Source organism: Gallus gallus, chromosome 2 (genome assembly GCF_016699485.2).
Source record: "Gallus gallus isolate bGalGal1 chromosome 2, bGalGal1.mat.broiler.GRCg7b, whole genome shotgun sequence".
Classification (NCBI taxonomy): Eukaryota; Metazoa; Chordata; class Aves; order Galliformes; family Phasianidae; genus Gallus; species Gallus gallus.
This window is the reverse complement of record NC_052533.1, coordinates 122,720,705-122,734,025: the sequence shown is the minus strand read 5'-3', so window position 1 is coordinate 122,734,025 and position 13,321 is coordinate 122,720,705. Positions and strand designations below refer to the sequence as shown.

The 13,321-nt window shown below is 42.1% G+C and overlaps 1 protein-coding gene and 1 non-coding gene across 3 annotated transcripts; both read left to right on the top strand.

Moving 5' to 3' along the window:
• The first annotated feature begins 13 nt into the window (after nt 1-13).
• RMDN1 (regulator of microtubule dynamics 1) lies at nt 14-12,588 on the top strand. Of its 2 annotated transcripts, none has more exons than XM_046920293.1 (10): nt 14-306; nt 426-537; nt 2,366-2,453; nt 3,392-3,551; nt 4,183-4,272; nt 4,930-4,985; nt 5,863-5,950; nt 7,642-7,672; nt 10,367-10,500; nt 12,393-12,588. In XM_046920293.1, the coding sequence occupies exons 1-10, from the start codon at nt 22-24 to the stop codon at nt 12,429-12,431; spliced, it is 1,083 nt and encodes a 360-aa protein (XP_046776249.1). In that variant the 5' UTR covers nt 14-21; the 3' UTR covers nt 12,432-12,588. The 2 variants fall into 2 exon arrangements, with proteins under 2 accessions (XP_046776249.1, NP_001264341.1); NM_001277412.2 differs by having other exon boundaries at nt 39-217.
• Nucleotides 7,868-7,939, top strand: TRNAE-CUC. Its single transcript has one exon. It is a non-coding gene; the product is annotated as a tRNA-Glu (tRNA).
• Nucleotides 12,589-13,321: the final 733 nt, after the last annotated feature.

The window sequence follows — 13,321 nt, the reverse complement described above, 5'->3', positions numbered from 1 at the left end:
CCCCGGGGCACTCAGGAGAGCATGCGCGGCTCCGCTCTGAGTGCCGGCCCTGCTCGCTCGCACCTTCTCCTCCCCTGGTGGACGGCTCTGAGTGATGGCCGCTATCGTGGTGGCGCTGACGCAGCCCCTTCGCCTCTGTCCCGCCCGCCTGGGGCCGCTCCTTGGGCCGCTCCTGAGGGAGGCGGCGCGGGGCTGGCGGGGGCTCGGCGGGAGCGAGGTACCGGGCGGCGGCGGCGGTGCTGCGGGCCCGCTGTGCTGGGCTGTCCGCAGCGCTGTCCGCAGCCGGCGGGGGAGCGGCGGGAGGAGGTGCAAAGGGTTGTTTCTCTGGAAGTTGGGTCCTCGTGCTCCTTTGAAACCGTTGCAAGAAAAAAGATATAATTCAGAATTACAGTGTTTATTGATGCTCGCCTTATGATCCCGCGCAGGTGCTTAGAAAAAGCCTTAGGAGGGGGGTTGCGCTTTCCACGGGGTCCTTCGTGCTGTGTGAGGCTCTCAGGCTGATCTCTGGCTCCGCTGAGGTTCATGCCAGCTTCAAAGGTAATGCACGAGGAAGGCAGTGCTGTTAGTTTGCCACTGGTCTCTGTTAGTGCTCTCACGTGGGTCGTGCACTTACACTGCTGAGAGGAGAGATGTCACTGTGCTTTCTGTGAGAAACAAGGAAGAGATACTGTGTAATCAAGAGTAAAGAGAAATCCCTGATAGACGCCAAAGAAATAAAAGCCTAATGACTTAGATAAAGTCTAAAACGCCTAGCAAGAGCTGTGTTGAGAAGTTTGAATTCTCAGCCTTCAGTCATTATGGCAGTGGTGTTCAGGGCACCTCAGGAAGCAAACACAAAGTTAGGAACTTGTGCTCTGTGGCACACAGTCAAATGTCCATGTGGACTGAAATAGTTGGGAGTCAGCATTTAGGGAGAGCAGAGTTAAAATGTTACCCGGAGTGCTCTCATTTCCAGTGAGTTATGTTCTAGGAACTTTTTCAGCTAAAAGTGGAGTTTTGTTTAGTAGTCTCCGTTTTATTTTTTTTTTATCCCATAATTAAAACCACACTGCTGCAAAACACAACAGCCATACCACAGCTGCCATGTTCAGCAGATAACTTGTGTAAGCATTCTGTTTTTTTCAAGAGGGAAATTTTTGAAGCAGGACTTGAGCTTATGTTTTCACTTAGATGTTTGGTCACAAACCAAGGACTAATGCCAGAGATAAGCGTAGCTGAAAATCCTAAGAAATTAGGCAGGGCTTTGGACTTGATTTTTTTCGTGTTTTACTGTTGGCAGAACAATAAGCAAAAATCACAAAATGTGATTTTTTTTTTTTTCCTATACAGCTACATGCTTCAAAAGAATGATCAACCTACTCTCATTTGTGGTTTTTTTTTTCCTCCTAATTCCATTTGTTCTCCTGTTAGAATCCTGTATTGTGTATTGTCTGTGAAATGCTATTTTCATGTACTATATACATAGATATCAGATTATTACATTATTTCATTTACATATTTACCTTATTACATCACTTTGCAGGGAAGTTGGACTAATTGCAGGCAGTTGGACTAGATGACCTTCAGTAGTCCCTTCCAACTCAAACGATTCTGTGGTTCTATGATTGTATTCGGCTAGTTGTGGAAATAGTGATCCCACGTCTCTGTTGTCAGCTTTAAAATATTCTATAGAAAAAAAGAACTGATGTGTCATAAGTACGATGGGTGCTTAGGGCATAAATGGATGCACTAAAAAGACAGTTCTGATTTTTTTTCAAAATCCTTAAGGAGTTCATCTGGAAGATCTCTGAGCAGCATTTCATTTTGCTCGCTGAGTAAAAGAATGAGCCCTACTCAGCCTGCAGTTGTCTTTAGCAAAACTGTGGAACCATATGAAAACCATGAATAAATTTTTATATATATATATATATTTAAAGTGATTAGATTTAAACTCTGTGCATATACTAATGAAGGTGTTTCAGCACTCACTACTCTCCTACATTTGCCTTTCTGGTCATATTTTTCATGCTTTTTTTTTTAATTATTATTATTTCCTGCCATTTTCACAAAGAAATTACTTCTGCTGTCTGATGCTTTAAGAAAAATGCTATTAAGTGGTAAATCCATTAAGCACTCTAAGCTCTCTGTGTTACTGAAAGCCATTTCTTAATTCCATGTATTTGGCACAGTATCTCCGCCTGGTTGTTCACTGTAAGTAGCTTATCTAAGTCTACCATGCAGTTGTGTACGATGCCCTAAAAAATTCATAACTTGTTCTTTGTGTTTCAGTTAAATTGTCTTGCTCTAAAACATTTTGTTTATGCCTTAATATCCTAATTACATGTAATTTGTTCTTCTGTTTCCACAATTTTCATTTGTTCTTAAGTGGCAGAAGTTATAGAGCAAGCAGACTACCTGTATGGGAGTGGAGAAACTGAAAAGCTCTATCAGTTGCTGGTTCAGCATAAAAATAGGTACTTGACTGCTCTGAATATCTTCATGTTACTTTGACTTTTTTTTAACTGTGTTTTTCTGTACCAGATTCCAACTGATATTCTTGTTATGGTATGCTGGAGAGCCTTGCTTTCTACTTCTTTTTAAGTAGGAAAGCATTCTTGATCTTTTCCATCCTGGTGGAAAAGTGAATGAAGAAAGGACTTAATGATAGGATGAGAGGAAGTTCAAGTTGTGTTAGGGGAGGTTCAGCTTGGCTATTAGGGAAAATTTCTTCTCAGAAGGAGTGGTGAGGTATTGGAGCGGGCTGCCCTGGGAGGTGGTGGAGTCACTGTCCTTGGAGGTGTTTAAGAACTGCCTGGACGTGGTACTTAGGGGCATGGCTTAGTGGGCAGTATTGGTGGTAGGTGGATGGTTGGTAGAGGTCTTTTCCAACCTTAATGATTCTGTCTGATTGTTGGCTGAATGCAGCTGTGGGAGCAGGGTTAGCACTGCAGTTTTTCGTTCTTGCAGGGAGATTTTTTTTTTCTTTGTTTTGTTACTTGGAAAATGCTCTAAAATATATTAGAAAAAAGTCACAATGTGTCTACGCACAATTGCAATGACTGGAGTACCTAGAATTTAGGTATTGAAAATTTGACTTTTGGGAGTCATTGTTTCATTTTATTTTCAGTGCTGACCAGCTGTTCCTTCTTTTAGTTTTTATTTGTCCCCTGCTAGGATTTGAGTCTGAATGAAAAAGCTCCTTACTTACATAGCTATATCCTCAGGCAGTGTGTAATGTTAGGCTTCTATTTGTTGTTTGTTACCTTTAAGTTCCGTGCAGCCCAAATGCCAGATGATAATACTGTTGTCACATCACCCTCTTGAGATGCAATCAGATGAGACTGATTGGAGACCTTTGCTTGCTTAGTTGCCATTATTACTTTAAAATGTTGATGTTTCTGTTCATAACTAGTGAGGATGCAGAGTTGTTGTGGCGGCTGGCACGAGCATCACGAGATTTAGCTCAGCTTAGCATTACTTCTGCAGAAGAGAAAAGACAACTGGCATATGATTCCCTTGAGTATGCAAAAAGGGCACTAGAAAAAAACGAAGCAAATTCTGCAGCACACAAGGTAAGCCAAGCAAAATAACGTAACTGAAGTCTTGTTCTTTGATTTCTGCCGGTGGAAACCTCAAGTAAAGTCATAGTTCTGTTTCAGCAAGCTTCTGTGTAATTTAACTTTTCAGTTAAAAATGAGTGATCCTCACCATGATTCTCGCTCTCTCACTTCTAATTCTTGTTGATATGTTTCTAAGATTAGAGTTCAGACAGGATACAGGAAACAAAAGCTGGTTCAATCTGTACGGGATCATACCATTTACAGTTGGTCTCCTCTGACGTAGCCTGAAAAATGTTTCACACACCACCCCTCCAGCGTGCTGTATGTGTGTATCAATAGTTCTGTAGAGTTTTGTTGGGAAGACTTCAGGTCTAGCCTTATTCTGCCATTGTTTTGGGCTGCTTCTCTCAGGTAGGGAGGTAACAAAGTATGATCAACGGTGTTGACATCTTGGACAAGAAGAGGACGTTGATTCCATTATCCATTCAGCCTAGCGGGTTGCTTGGTGCTGCTAAAACTGTTCATAACAAATACCTCTTGCTGGGTGGTGGTGGTAGCTGTTCTGCTTTTTTTGTTTGTTTAATATACTGTTGGTAGTTATACTGCTTTATTAAGTATTTTAATTTTGTACTTTGAATTACAGTGGTATGCAATTTGTCTCAGTGATGTCGGAGATTATGAAGGAATCAAGGTTAAAATTGGAAATGCCTTTGTTATCAAAGAGCACTTTGAGGTAATTTGAATGACTGCCTTAATGTGTCTAATACATAGATTGTGTGTGACTTAGGAATCATCTTTTGGTGAAAATTTGCAAATGTGAAATATCCTGGTGTCAATTTGATTTGAGGCTTATTGTGCTGGTTCTGGGTTCCAAATGAATGAGGGATACAGCTTAGCTCCTGCTATAGCAAAATTCCTGTAGAAGAGAGCGTTGAGACAGCCGAAGTGCTGCTGACATCTCTTGGGCCTACATGAAGTCTAGCTGTGCTACTGAGAAAAGGGTGTGTGGCCATCACTGTAACTGTGCATTAGGTACCAGTGAAAGACAACGGCTGGAAAAGATGAAGGTCTGCTGACTAATTTTGTTCTGCAAGAAATAAGATCAAAATCTCGGTATGTCGAGTCTCATGTGAGACTGACCCGCTAAACATAACTGCTCAGAAGTCTGTCAGTCTCTTCAGGTTTTGGAGGTGAGTGGATTCAGTTGTACACGAAGCTAACACTGTGTCCTTGAAATTCTACACGTGATTATTGTGGTTTAATTAATAGTAAGGACAACAAGTCAGCATGTTTTTTGTTGTTGTTTAATGTATTTTAAGCCAGATGTGTCAAAATAAACTTTTACATCTGTTTTTTTTTTGTAATTAATTTTATTTTCTTCCTGCACTAGAGAGCCATTGAACTGAATCCGAAAGATGCAACATCAGTTCATCTTATGGGCGTTTGGTAAGTTAACATGTGGCAAAGAAAAATGCTAGAATATAGGCCAGATATGGAAAAAATAAAAAAAATACTGCTGGAATATAAATGGACTATTGAATTGCAGAAGTGCTCGGAATAATTCAGTGGAAACCTATTGAATGGGAAGGTTTAGTCATGCCTGGGAAGCATGTGACTGTTAATTCTTAAACAGTTCAGAAAGATGAAAGATAATTGCTCATTGTAGTTCTGTGTTCTACTGTATTAAAATAGCAAAAAACTTATTTGCAGACGTGTGTATATCTCCACAGTGCACATGAGAGGTGGTGAGCACTGCTCATTTTGTTCTGACTACTATGAATGGAGACAAAATTCAACGCTGAATTTATATTGGATTTCATTGATGGCTGCCATCACCAAATATCTCTGAGATTGTATTTACTGCTTACTGAAATTTGTACTGCCGCTCTTGCAGTGCAGGCAAAGGACTGGAAGTACTTTTGATTTTTCTCATTATTTTCATTCTTATAAATCAGTCTATCAGGCTGCAGGCCTGCCTTTGTACGCAATGTTGATGTAAGTTGCACTCAGTTATTGCAAATATTTTAGAACAATATGAAATATGCATTAATTGCTAAAATACTACAAGCTGAAAGGCTGTCTGGTGGTTAATAACTGTCTCCAGCCTCGTGTACCCAAAGCTCCCAGAAGAAGATGCCCCAAAACTTCTTGCAGCAATTTCAAACACTTGGAGTTGGGTTGAGCAGTTGTAAGAACTTGTGCTGTGACTGCAGTTGTTGTGGCTCTTAGCAGCAGCTGGTTATGACATCCAAGATATGAGAGCGTTGATTCCAAACAGAGGAGTAATGTGAAGCTTATATACAAATGTTTCCTTCTGCTCCAGGTGTTACTCCTTTGCTGAATTGCCGTGGTACCAACGAAAGATAGCTGCAATGCTATTTGCAACACCTCCGACTTCCACATATGAAGAGGTACAGTAGGAAAATATTTCTCGTTATTATTTACCCCACCGAGCTGTTGATGTGTTTTTACTCACTTTCTTGACAGAACTGACCGCTTGTAAGTTCTTAGAATAGCAGGCAATGCTGATTATTTTCTATACAAAACTCTTCTGATGGAATAAGTATGGATTTATAAGTTTGCAGCTTGATTTATTATTATCCACTAATGAATACCTTTTTCTCATCCACTGGTGCCATAACATCCATTTTTCAGAGAGGTTGAAGTATTTTTGGTCGTCTTTGCTGTGAAAATTTCTGCTGTCAGACACCCTGAATCTGACTGTGCAGATGTCTGTGTTCTGGGGTGGTGTATGGGAGGCGAGCACTGAGTCAGCCATGGGAGCACAGGTGAAGGCAATTCACCTGTGTGACCAGAAGGGGTGGCGCCTGGCTGCACCTCTCCTAGACCCCATTAAAGGGCTGACTGCCACTGGGGAAGGATCTCTTTCTGGAGATCCCTCCCTTTGGAGTTTTCTACTGCGAGCCTAGCATACAGGTGAGCATTTCGTTTATTTTTTTGATCATCTCCTTCCACCACGATAATCTTTCTAACTATAAAACCTGTAAATATACTATCCTAGCCACTCTGCTAACTGTACATTTGTTGATTGTACAGGTGTCTAACACAGTATGTATGTGCACAGTATTTATGTGCACAGATATAACAGCTTGAAAATTAGATTGGTCGCAGGAAAGTTTCCTGTAGCTGCTGTAATCTTTGTGTGGTGTTAGAACAATCCAATCCCTGGCCTGCTATCTGTTGTTGTTGTAAGTTGAGTGGGATGAGGAGTCACTAGAAAGTAATTGCAGAAGGCTGCTTGAAAGACAGAAAGCAATTGAAGAGCTGATTGGAAAAAAGAAATAGAACTTTGTAACAGAATGTCAAGCTTTTGAGTTTTGCTGAAAATCACCTTCAGAAGAATACAGCGACAGCCAGGATTTCTGCAGAACTTTGCCAATCCCAACGTGGAGTTCTGCAGCAATTAAAGTCACTGAAGAAATAAAATCTTGTCCCAAAGCCTGTAGGTGAACCATGCTGATAAGACTGGTGCAGTTTAGTACAAAAACTGCTTTGTAGATACATCCTCACTGTAAGGTCTGTGGCAGTATTTTCCCTCCAGCTGGCAGCATCGGGAGGAGATAAGAGTGAAGGTGTGGGATGGAAAGCTAACTGAAAAAATTCACGCGCATTTCGTAAGGGTTTATTCTCTTCAGGTGGGAGGATACTGACTGCTGCTTTGTAGGAATTGGTTCTTCCCAAAGCATTTGTTGATATTAATGACAAGATTTTGTTTCAGTTATTCAGTTTATACTTGACAGCTGGCTTGGAGGGATTGTAGATGTACTGGAAGGTAGAAATAAAAATGATCTTGACAAGTTGAAGACTGGAAATAGAGCATCAGATTTTTTTAAGGAGAAATAGAAGGTGCTATACTTAAACAAGAATGACAGTGGCAGGAAATAGCTGGATAAGTAATGCTGTTGAGGAGAGGTCCAATCTGATTGTACACTAAATGAGTATCATGCTGAATTCCTGCACGTAAGATGATGGACAGGACAAGCAGATGTCCTTCCTCAGCTATGCTGAGCATGCACAGTGATTTGGGTTGCTGCGTTCAGGTCAGTGTGCCCCGTACTAAAGACAGCCTTATCTTTTGCAGGCTCTTCGTTACTTCCACATGGCGGAGGAAGGTAATTCTTGTTGGTTTCTGCAGACACGATATTCTCTTTTGTTGCAAGCTATCATTCATAGACCTTTTGCACTTGTAATTATCTTGAATAGTTTGTAAGTGTAGCAGCACCAACAGAACAGAGAGACTGGAGGTGTCACCTGACAAGCTCCTAGTGTTGTACACAATAGTGTCACTGGAGGTTCTGCCACCACGCTCCCTGGTGGTCTAGTGGTTAGGATTCGGCGCTCTCACCGCCGCGGCCCGGGTTCGATTCCCGGTCAGGGAAGACGTTATTTTTCAGTCGGCCTCAGCCTCTAGAACGGCGTAACGGTGTTCCGAGCCGAGTCCGGTTGTGCGCTACGTCAGCCCGCGGGCCGGGAACGGCGATTCTTCTTAACTCAGAGCTTAACCTGCAGTACTGGGTGCAGCTCTGCGCCCTTCAGTGTCAGAGCTGGCCACATAGTGGAGAGAGTCCAGCAGGGGGCCACCGAGATGGCGTAGGAACTCGAGCAGAGGGAAAGGTTTGGGGGGGCGGAGCCTCGTAATGGTGTAAACACCCGAAGAGGTGCCAAGAGGACGCTACGGAGCCAGGCTCGGCTCTGCTGAGTGGTGCTATGCCGGGACACAGGCAATGGGCACGAACTGGAGTGCTGGAGTGGAGGAATTTAGAAGCTGTGGGTCTGGTCTCCTCCTTGGAGGTCCTCAGAGGCCCGCCTGGGCTCAGGGTTGCTCATACTTGATCAGGGGTTGGACTGCATGTTCTCCGGGGTGTGCTGGGGAGCCCTTCATACTTTTCCCCAAGGCATTCAACTGGAACAAAGAAGCAAGCAGAAGTGGAATTTCTACATCGGTCATTCTTAACGTTCCAACCCCCCCTGTATTCTCAGTAGGTTGACAGAGACAACATTTTTATATGATTTCAGTTGTCATTTGGATCAGAGTACCTATCCAACTGGTAGTAAAACTGTCCTCGTAAAAGAAAATATGTAACTATTATTTCCCCAAGAGAGAGGCCCCAAGCAAAACTGACATCCTGAAAGATAAAGGAAGGCAATGTTCTGTGAAAGACTTCTGTATTGATGTGTCAGTGAAGCCTGAAGGAAAAGTTTATTATGTACCTTTCCCTGTGTGGCAGGGACTGTGTCTGTGGACTGGAATGGTAGACTTCACCTTAAAGCATGCCTCCAAAACACCTCCATATTGTTTACCTGTATTTGGTATTATATGTATACATAAATACAAGGGCGGCTCTGAAAGTAATGCCTCCTATTTCATTACATTGGCTCACAATCTCAGAGGCAAGTGTTGGTGGTATGGCAGTAGAGGTTGAACTTCCCACATGTGTTCCATTTCATTTTGTTGCCGTGTGACAGATGGCAGCAGAGGGGCAGTCTGATGAAGTGGCATCTGACATGGAAGCGTGTAGGAAGCAAAGGGGTGTCGCTGACTGACTCCACTGATGTTCATTGATGCTTGCTGAACGTTTATATCCACCAAACAGTGGATGTGAGCACAGTGAGGTGGTGGGTGGTGCGTTTCTGCAGTGGCACAGTGGTCACCTCTGCTGGTGCAGATTTTTACAAACATGGCATGTAGGGTCTTGTTCATTACTGGTGAAAATGCACAGCTAATCATAGTAGATGTTGGAAGGGACCTCTGGAGATCATGGAGTCCAACCCCCTGCTAAAGCAGGTTCCCTGCAGTAGGTTACACAGGAAGAATTCCTGGACAGGTCTTGAATATCTCCAGAGGAGACTCTGCTGTCTCTCTGGGCAGCCTGTACCAGTGCTCTGTTATCCTCATGGTAGGGAAGTTGTTTCACGTGTTTGTATGGAACCTCCTGCGTTGTGTTTTGTGCCTGTTGTCCCTTGTCCCATTGCCAGGCACAACTGAAAAGAACCTGGTCCTATCCATTTGATTCCCGCACCTGAGATCTGTATAAGTATTGATGAGATCCCATCTCAGTCTTCTCCAGGATGAACAGTTTCAGGTCCCTCAGTCTTTCCTTGTATGGGAGATCCTCCAGACCCCTAATCGTCTTTGTGGCCCTAAATAATGGTAGTGACATGTGGGAAAAATAGTGTTTTGTAGCTAGCTATCAAATAGTGTTACTGTGGTCTTTGTTGTAGTTTCCATAGAAATAAATAAGGCATTGCTTTTGGAGCAATCTGTATATTTTATATTATTATATATTACAATATTATATATATATTTATTTACTTTTTTTTTAACTGATGTGTGTCTTTTTGTGCAGCTATGATTTTTGTCCGCTGGAATTTGAAATGTTAAGAACAGAGTAATAGTCAATGACTGAAAAAATCTAACAAGTATTGGAGTATACAGCAGTGCTAAAGGTAGAGTTGCAGCTTACTACTGAAGCACACCACAGAGTGGGTCCGCCTGCTGGAAGAGGGGAGCAGGCAGTACTGCTGCTCTCAGCCTCTGTCACCATTATCAAACTGCACTTTTTCTACAGCCAGGCATTTACCTGCCTATGTGTACTTTATTATTGTGCAAAATATGCTAGCTAACATAACCATGTAGGAAACCAAAGTCTAGAAAGTGTTATAGTTTTACACTGTGTTCCTTTTGATCCAAAGCCAAAACACTATTAATCTTTTTCTGAAATAAGGGTTTAAAGGCATGATGCTATATCGTGGCTTTGGTAGTATGCTGCTCATTATCATGGAATGCTTTTCCTGTCTCTGTACAGCTGACCCAAATTTCTACAGCAAAAATTTGCTCTTTCTGGGGAAGACATACCTGAAGTTAAACAACAAAAAGATGGCTCTTCTGTGGTTAAGCAAAGCGAAGGAGTATCCTGCACATACAGAAGAGGACAAACAGGTAGGAAGCTAAGAACTGAAATGGTAACCGACCTGTGTCACATCATGAAAATGGAGTGGTTACTTCAGAATAACTTCTAGCTAAGTACCTGTATTCCTGCATCATGCCCAGACACTAGAAAATTCTATTTAGTTGGTAACTGCCTCTGAATGGTTGGTGGTGTTCTGTTAATAAAAAACAGTGATAGTTTTCTGATGTGAACAACTACCCATCCTTAACTGTGTTGAGATTAAGGCAGGCACCTGAGTTAACCTCTGTTATGAAGGTTCACTTTTCTTATGCCTAAAACTGGAAAGGTAGAAGTCCATATTTTGGAAAAGCTTAAAAACACTCCCTTAAGTGGAATCAGAACAGGAGGAAGAAAAAAGCATGGATGCATCAAAAACTTGCTAGATCCATAAAACCCAGTATTGCAGTAGAGATTCAGAGTATGTGAATCGAGACGAATGGCAGGTAGTGTGTGTTTGGCTGCAACTCTCCTATGCCAGCTGGCTGAGGCATTACTGACCCTTTTGAACTGCTCAGGAACCTGGTTTGGATAGGTAGGCATCTGCTTCCTACCTAAACAAACTTGTACATGGTGTGTGCTTCATGAAGGGTAACCAGTAGACTTGTAAACCACAGTAATGGCAGGTGTTTTTTGTTAGCACCTAGACTAACAAAGCCTGATTCCAACTTACTTTTATTATGGTTGATTGATCTTAGTGTCAGTGGAAAGCTACAGTGTTTCAGTAACAACTGTCACCAAAGACATCCAAACAGGACTGTGACTTTCCGAATGTCCAAACTTTAAGACATGCTTCAGTAGGATTTTGCATTTCATGCCTCAGAAAAATCGCTATTCATGTTTTCCCTTCTCTGTGGACTCTCTAGCAGGAATCAAACTGTTCCTCCCACGAAGCAGAAATGAACAAGAGTTCCTTTCTTCCACAGTTGTGCAATATGCGTGGGAATTCAATAGCCTAAAAGAGTAGCGGTCTGTCTGGAACTGGTCCGTCTGTTGGACATTTACTAGTAGCTGGATGTGTGTGTGAAACTAGTGGTGACAAAAGCCTTGCCTGCCTTTGCAAACCAAACAAAAGAAGCCAGTAGCGACTTCCCTTCAGTAGCCAAGTTGTTAAACCATTCCTCTGCTGTGGCAGTGCTCAGCCTCCTTGCAAACATGTATTTCCTTATTTATCTCCAAAAGGCTGCACAGCTGCTAAACAGAGGTGACACCCTCTCCCTTCTGGGGATCACTGTGTAAAATGGAAAACTCACTGGTGTCACAAACATAAGATCCCAAACAGTGCAGTCCAGTAAGAAGGAAACTGACCTGTACAGAGAAGCTGGGATTCTTGTTTCTGTAGGCCCAAGTAGGTATTTGGAACTTTTTTCACTTCCTACTGCCTGCAACTCTGCCTTGCAGTGCCTGCACTGCTTGCTCTGTGAGGGCCAGCAGCTTTTTATTCTTTATTACCACTGATCTTCAAATTTTACTACGTTTTACTCAGAATCCTCAGGCACAGGGAGTGTGATGCACAATCTTTCACACTTCCTTAGCTGTTCTCTGTAGTTCTCAAAACTTGAGGTTGGTTGGTTATGTCAGGAATAGGATAACTCAGTACACGCTACTTTCAGTCTAACAGTAGCAAATCAAGAGTTCATCTTGCATTCAACCCAACTAAACAGTATGTTTAATAAGTCAATTGTACTGACAGGTCTAGTTTAAGACGTTTATTCCCATTCATGTTTAAAACATTAAGCATCTTAAACTAGGGGAAAGTAACTGACTAGTCTTAGAACACCACTAAAGAACTGTGGTGAAGCTTTGGGGTGTCTGCATGATAATAAGCTTTGCTAGAAAAGCCTGTAACCACAAAGTATTATTTTGTTATATTTTTATATTTCAGGTACAGAAAGAAGCTTTGGAATTGCTTAATTCTATATAACAAGAAACAAGATACTGGAAATTCAGTATTGCAGATGTAAGCAGCATAGGAAAATGAACCTAAAAGCCACTTTTTTTTTTCTCTTGAAACTGTTAATAAAATTATAGCCTGAACTTGCTAATTCTATTTCTTGTTTCAATTAAAGTATCTACTGAAAGACCTGTTTTATTACATGACTCTGTTAGCTTAGATGGGAATAATGGCTTTGTGGACAAGCAAGGTATAAATACGTTGGAGAAGGGGGTGATGCAAGTTTTTACACTTCAGCTGTGAGTAACTAATGTAACTTTTAAGGAAATGAGATACAGAACTATGATATAATTATGAAGTTTTTTGTTCTTTTTCTGAAGCATTCTCCCGCTGTATGGCGAAACAGCCTTCAGAGGGACTCTTTCACACTTAAAGGCATACTGTACACAAAACCGCTTCTCTGGGCCTTACTGCAACAGAGCCTTTACTTCTGTGCTTCTTCTGCTGCACAAAGCAATACGTGCACAAAGAGGAACACCATGGGGGTGCTCAGTAGAGATCACTGAGAGTTTAGGAAAAACCTACTTATTTACCTCCCTGCAGGTAGAAAGGAACACACAACCTAGGAACTACAAAGCAGCTCCTTCAGCATTACCGCATCAGTTTGGTTGTCTGAGCCCAAGCCTTTGCTGTTTGCTCCTCTTTGGACCTCTCTCCCCTCCCAGTACAGATCAAGTGAGAGCATGACAAGCGGGAAAGCAATGGCAGTGCAGGATTAGTGGAACTCGCATGTTAATTGCATACACACAATTATATGAATTATTGGGTTTGGGGTTTTTTGCCTCTTAAGAACCATACCTGTAGTCAGTCCTTTGAAGCCAGTTATGTCCATGTAGAGAATGCTACGGGGTGGTGGTGTT

Excerpts from the sequence above, each read along its gene's own strand:
- RMDN1 (XM_046920293.1), top strand. The coding sequence starts at position 22 with ATGCGCGGCTCCGCTCTGAGTGCCGGCCCTGCTCGCTCGCACCTTCTC. Across the intron at positions 538-2,365 it reads GGTTCATGCCAGCTTCAAAG|TGGCAGAAGTTATAGAGCAA; the intron begins GTAATGCACGAG and ends TTTGTTCTTAAG. Across the intron at positions 2,454-3,391 it reads CTGGTTCAGCATAAAAATAG|TGAGGATGCAGAGTTGTTGT; the intron begins GTACTTGACTGC and ends GTTCATAACTAG.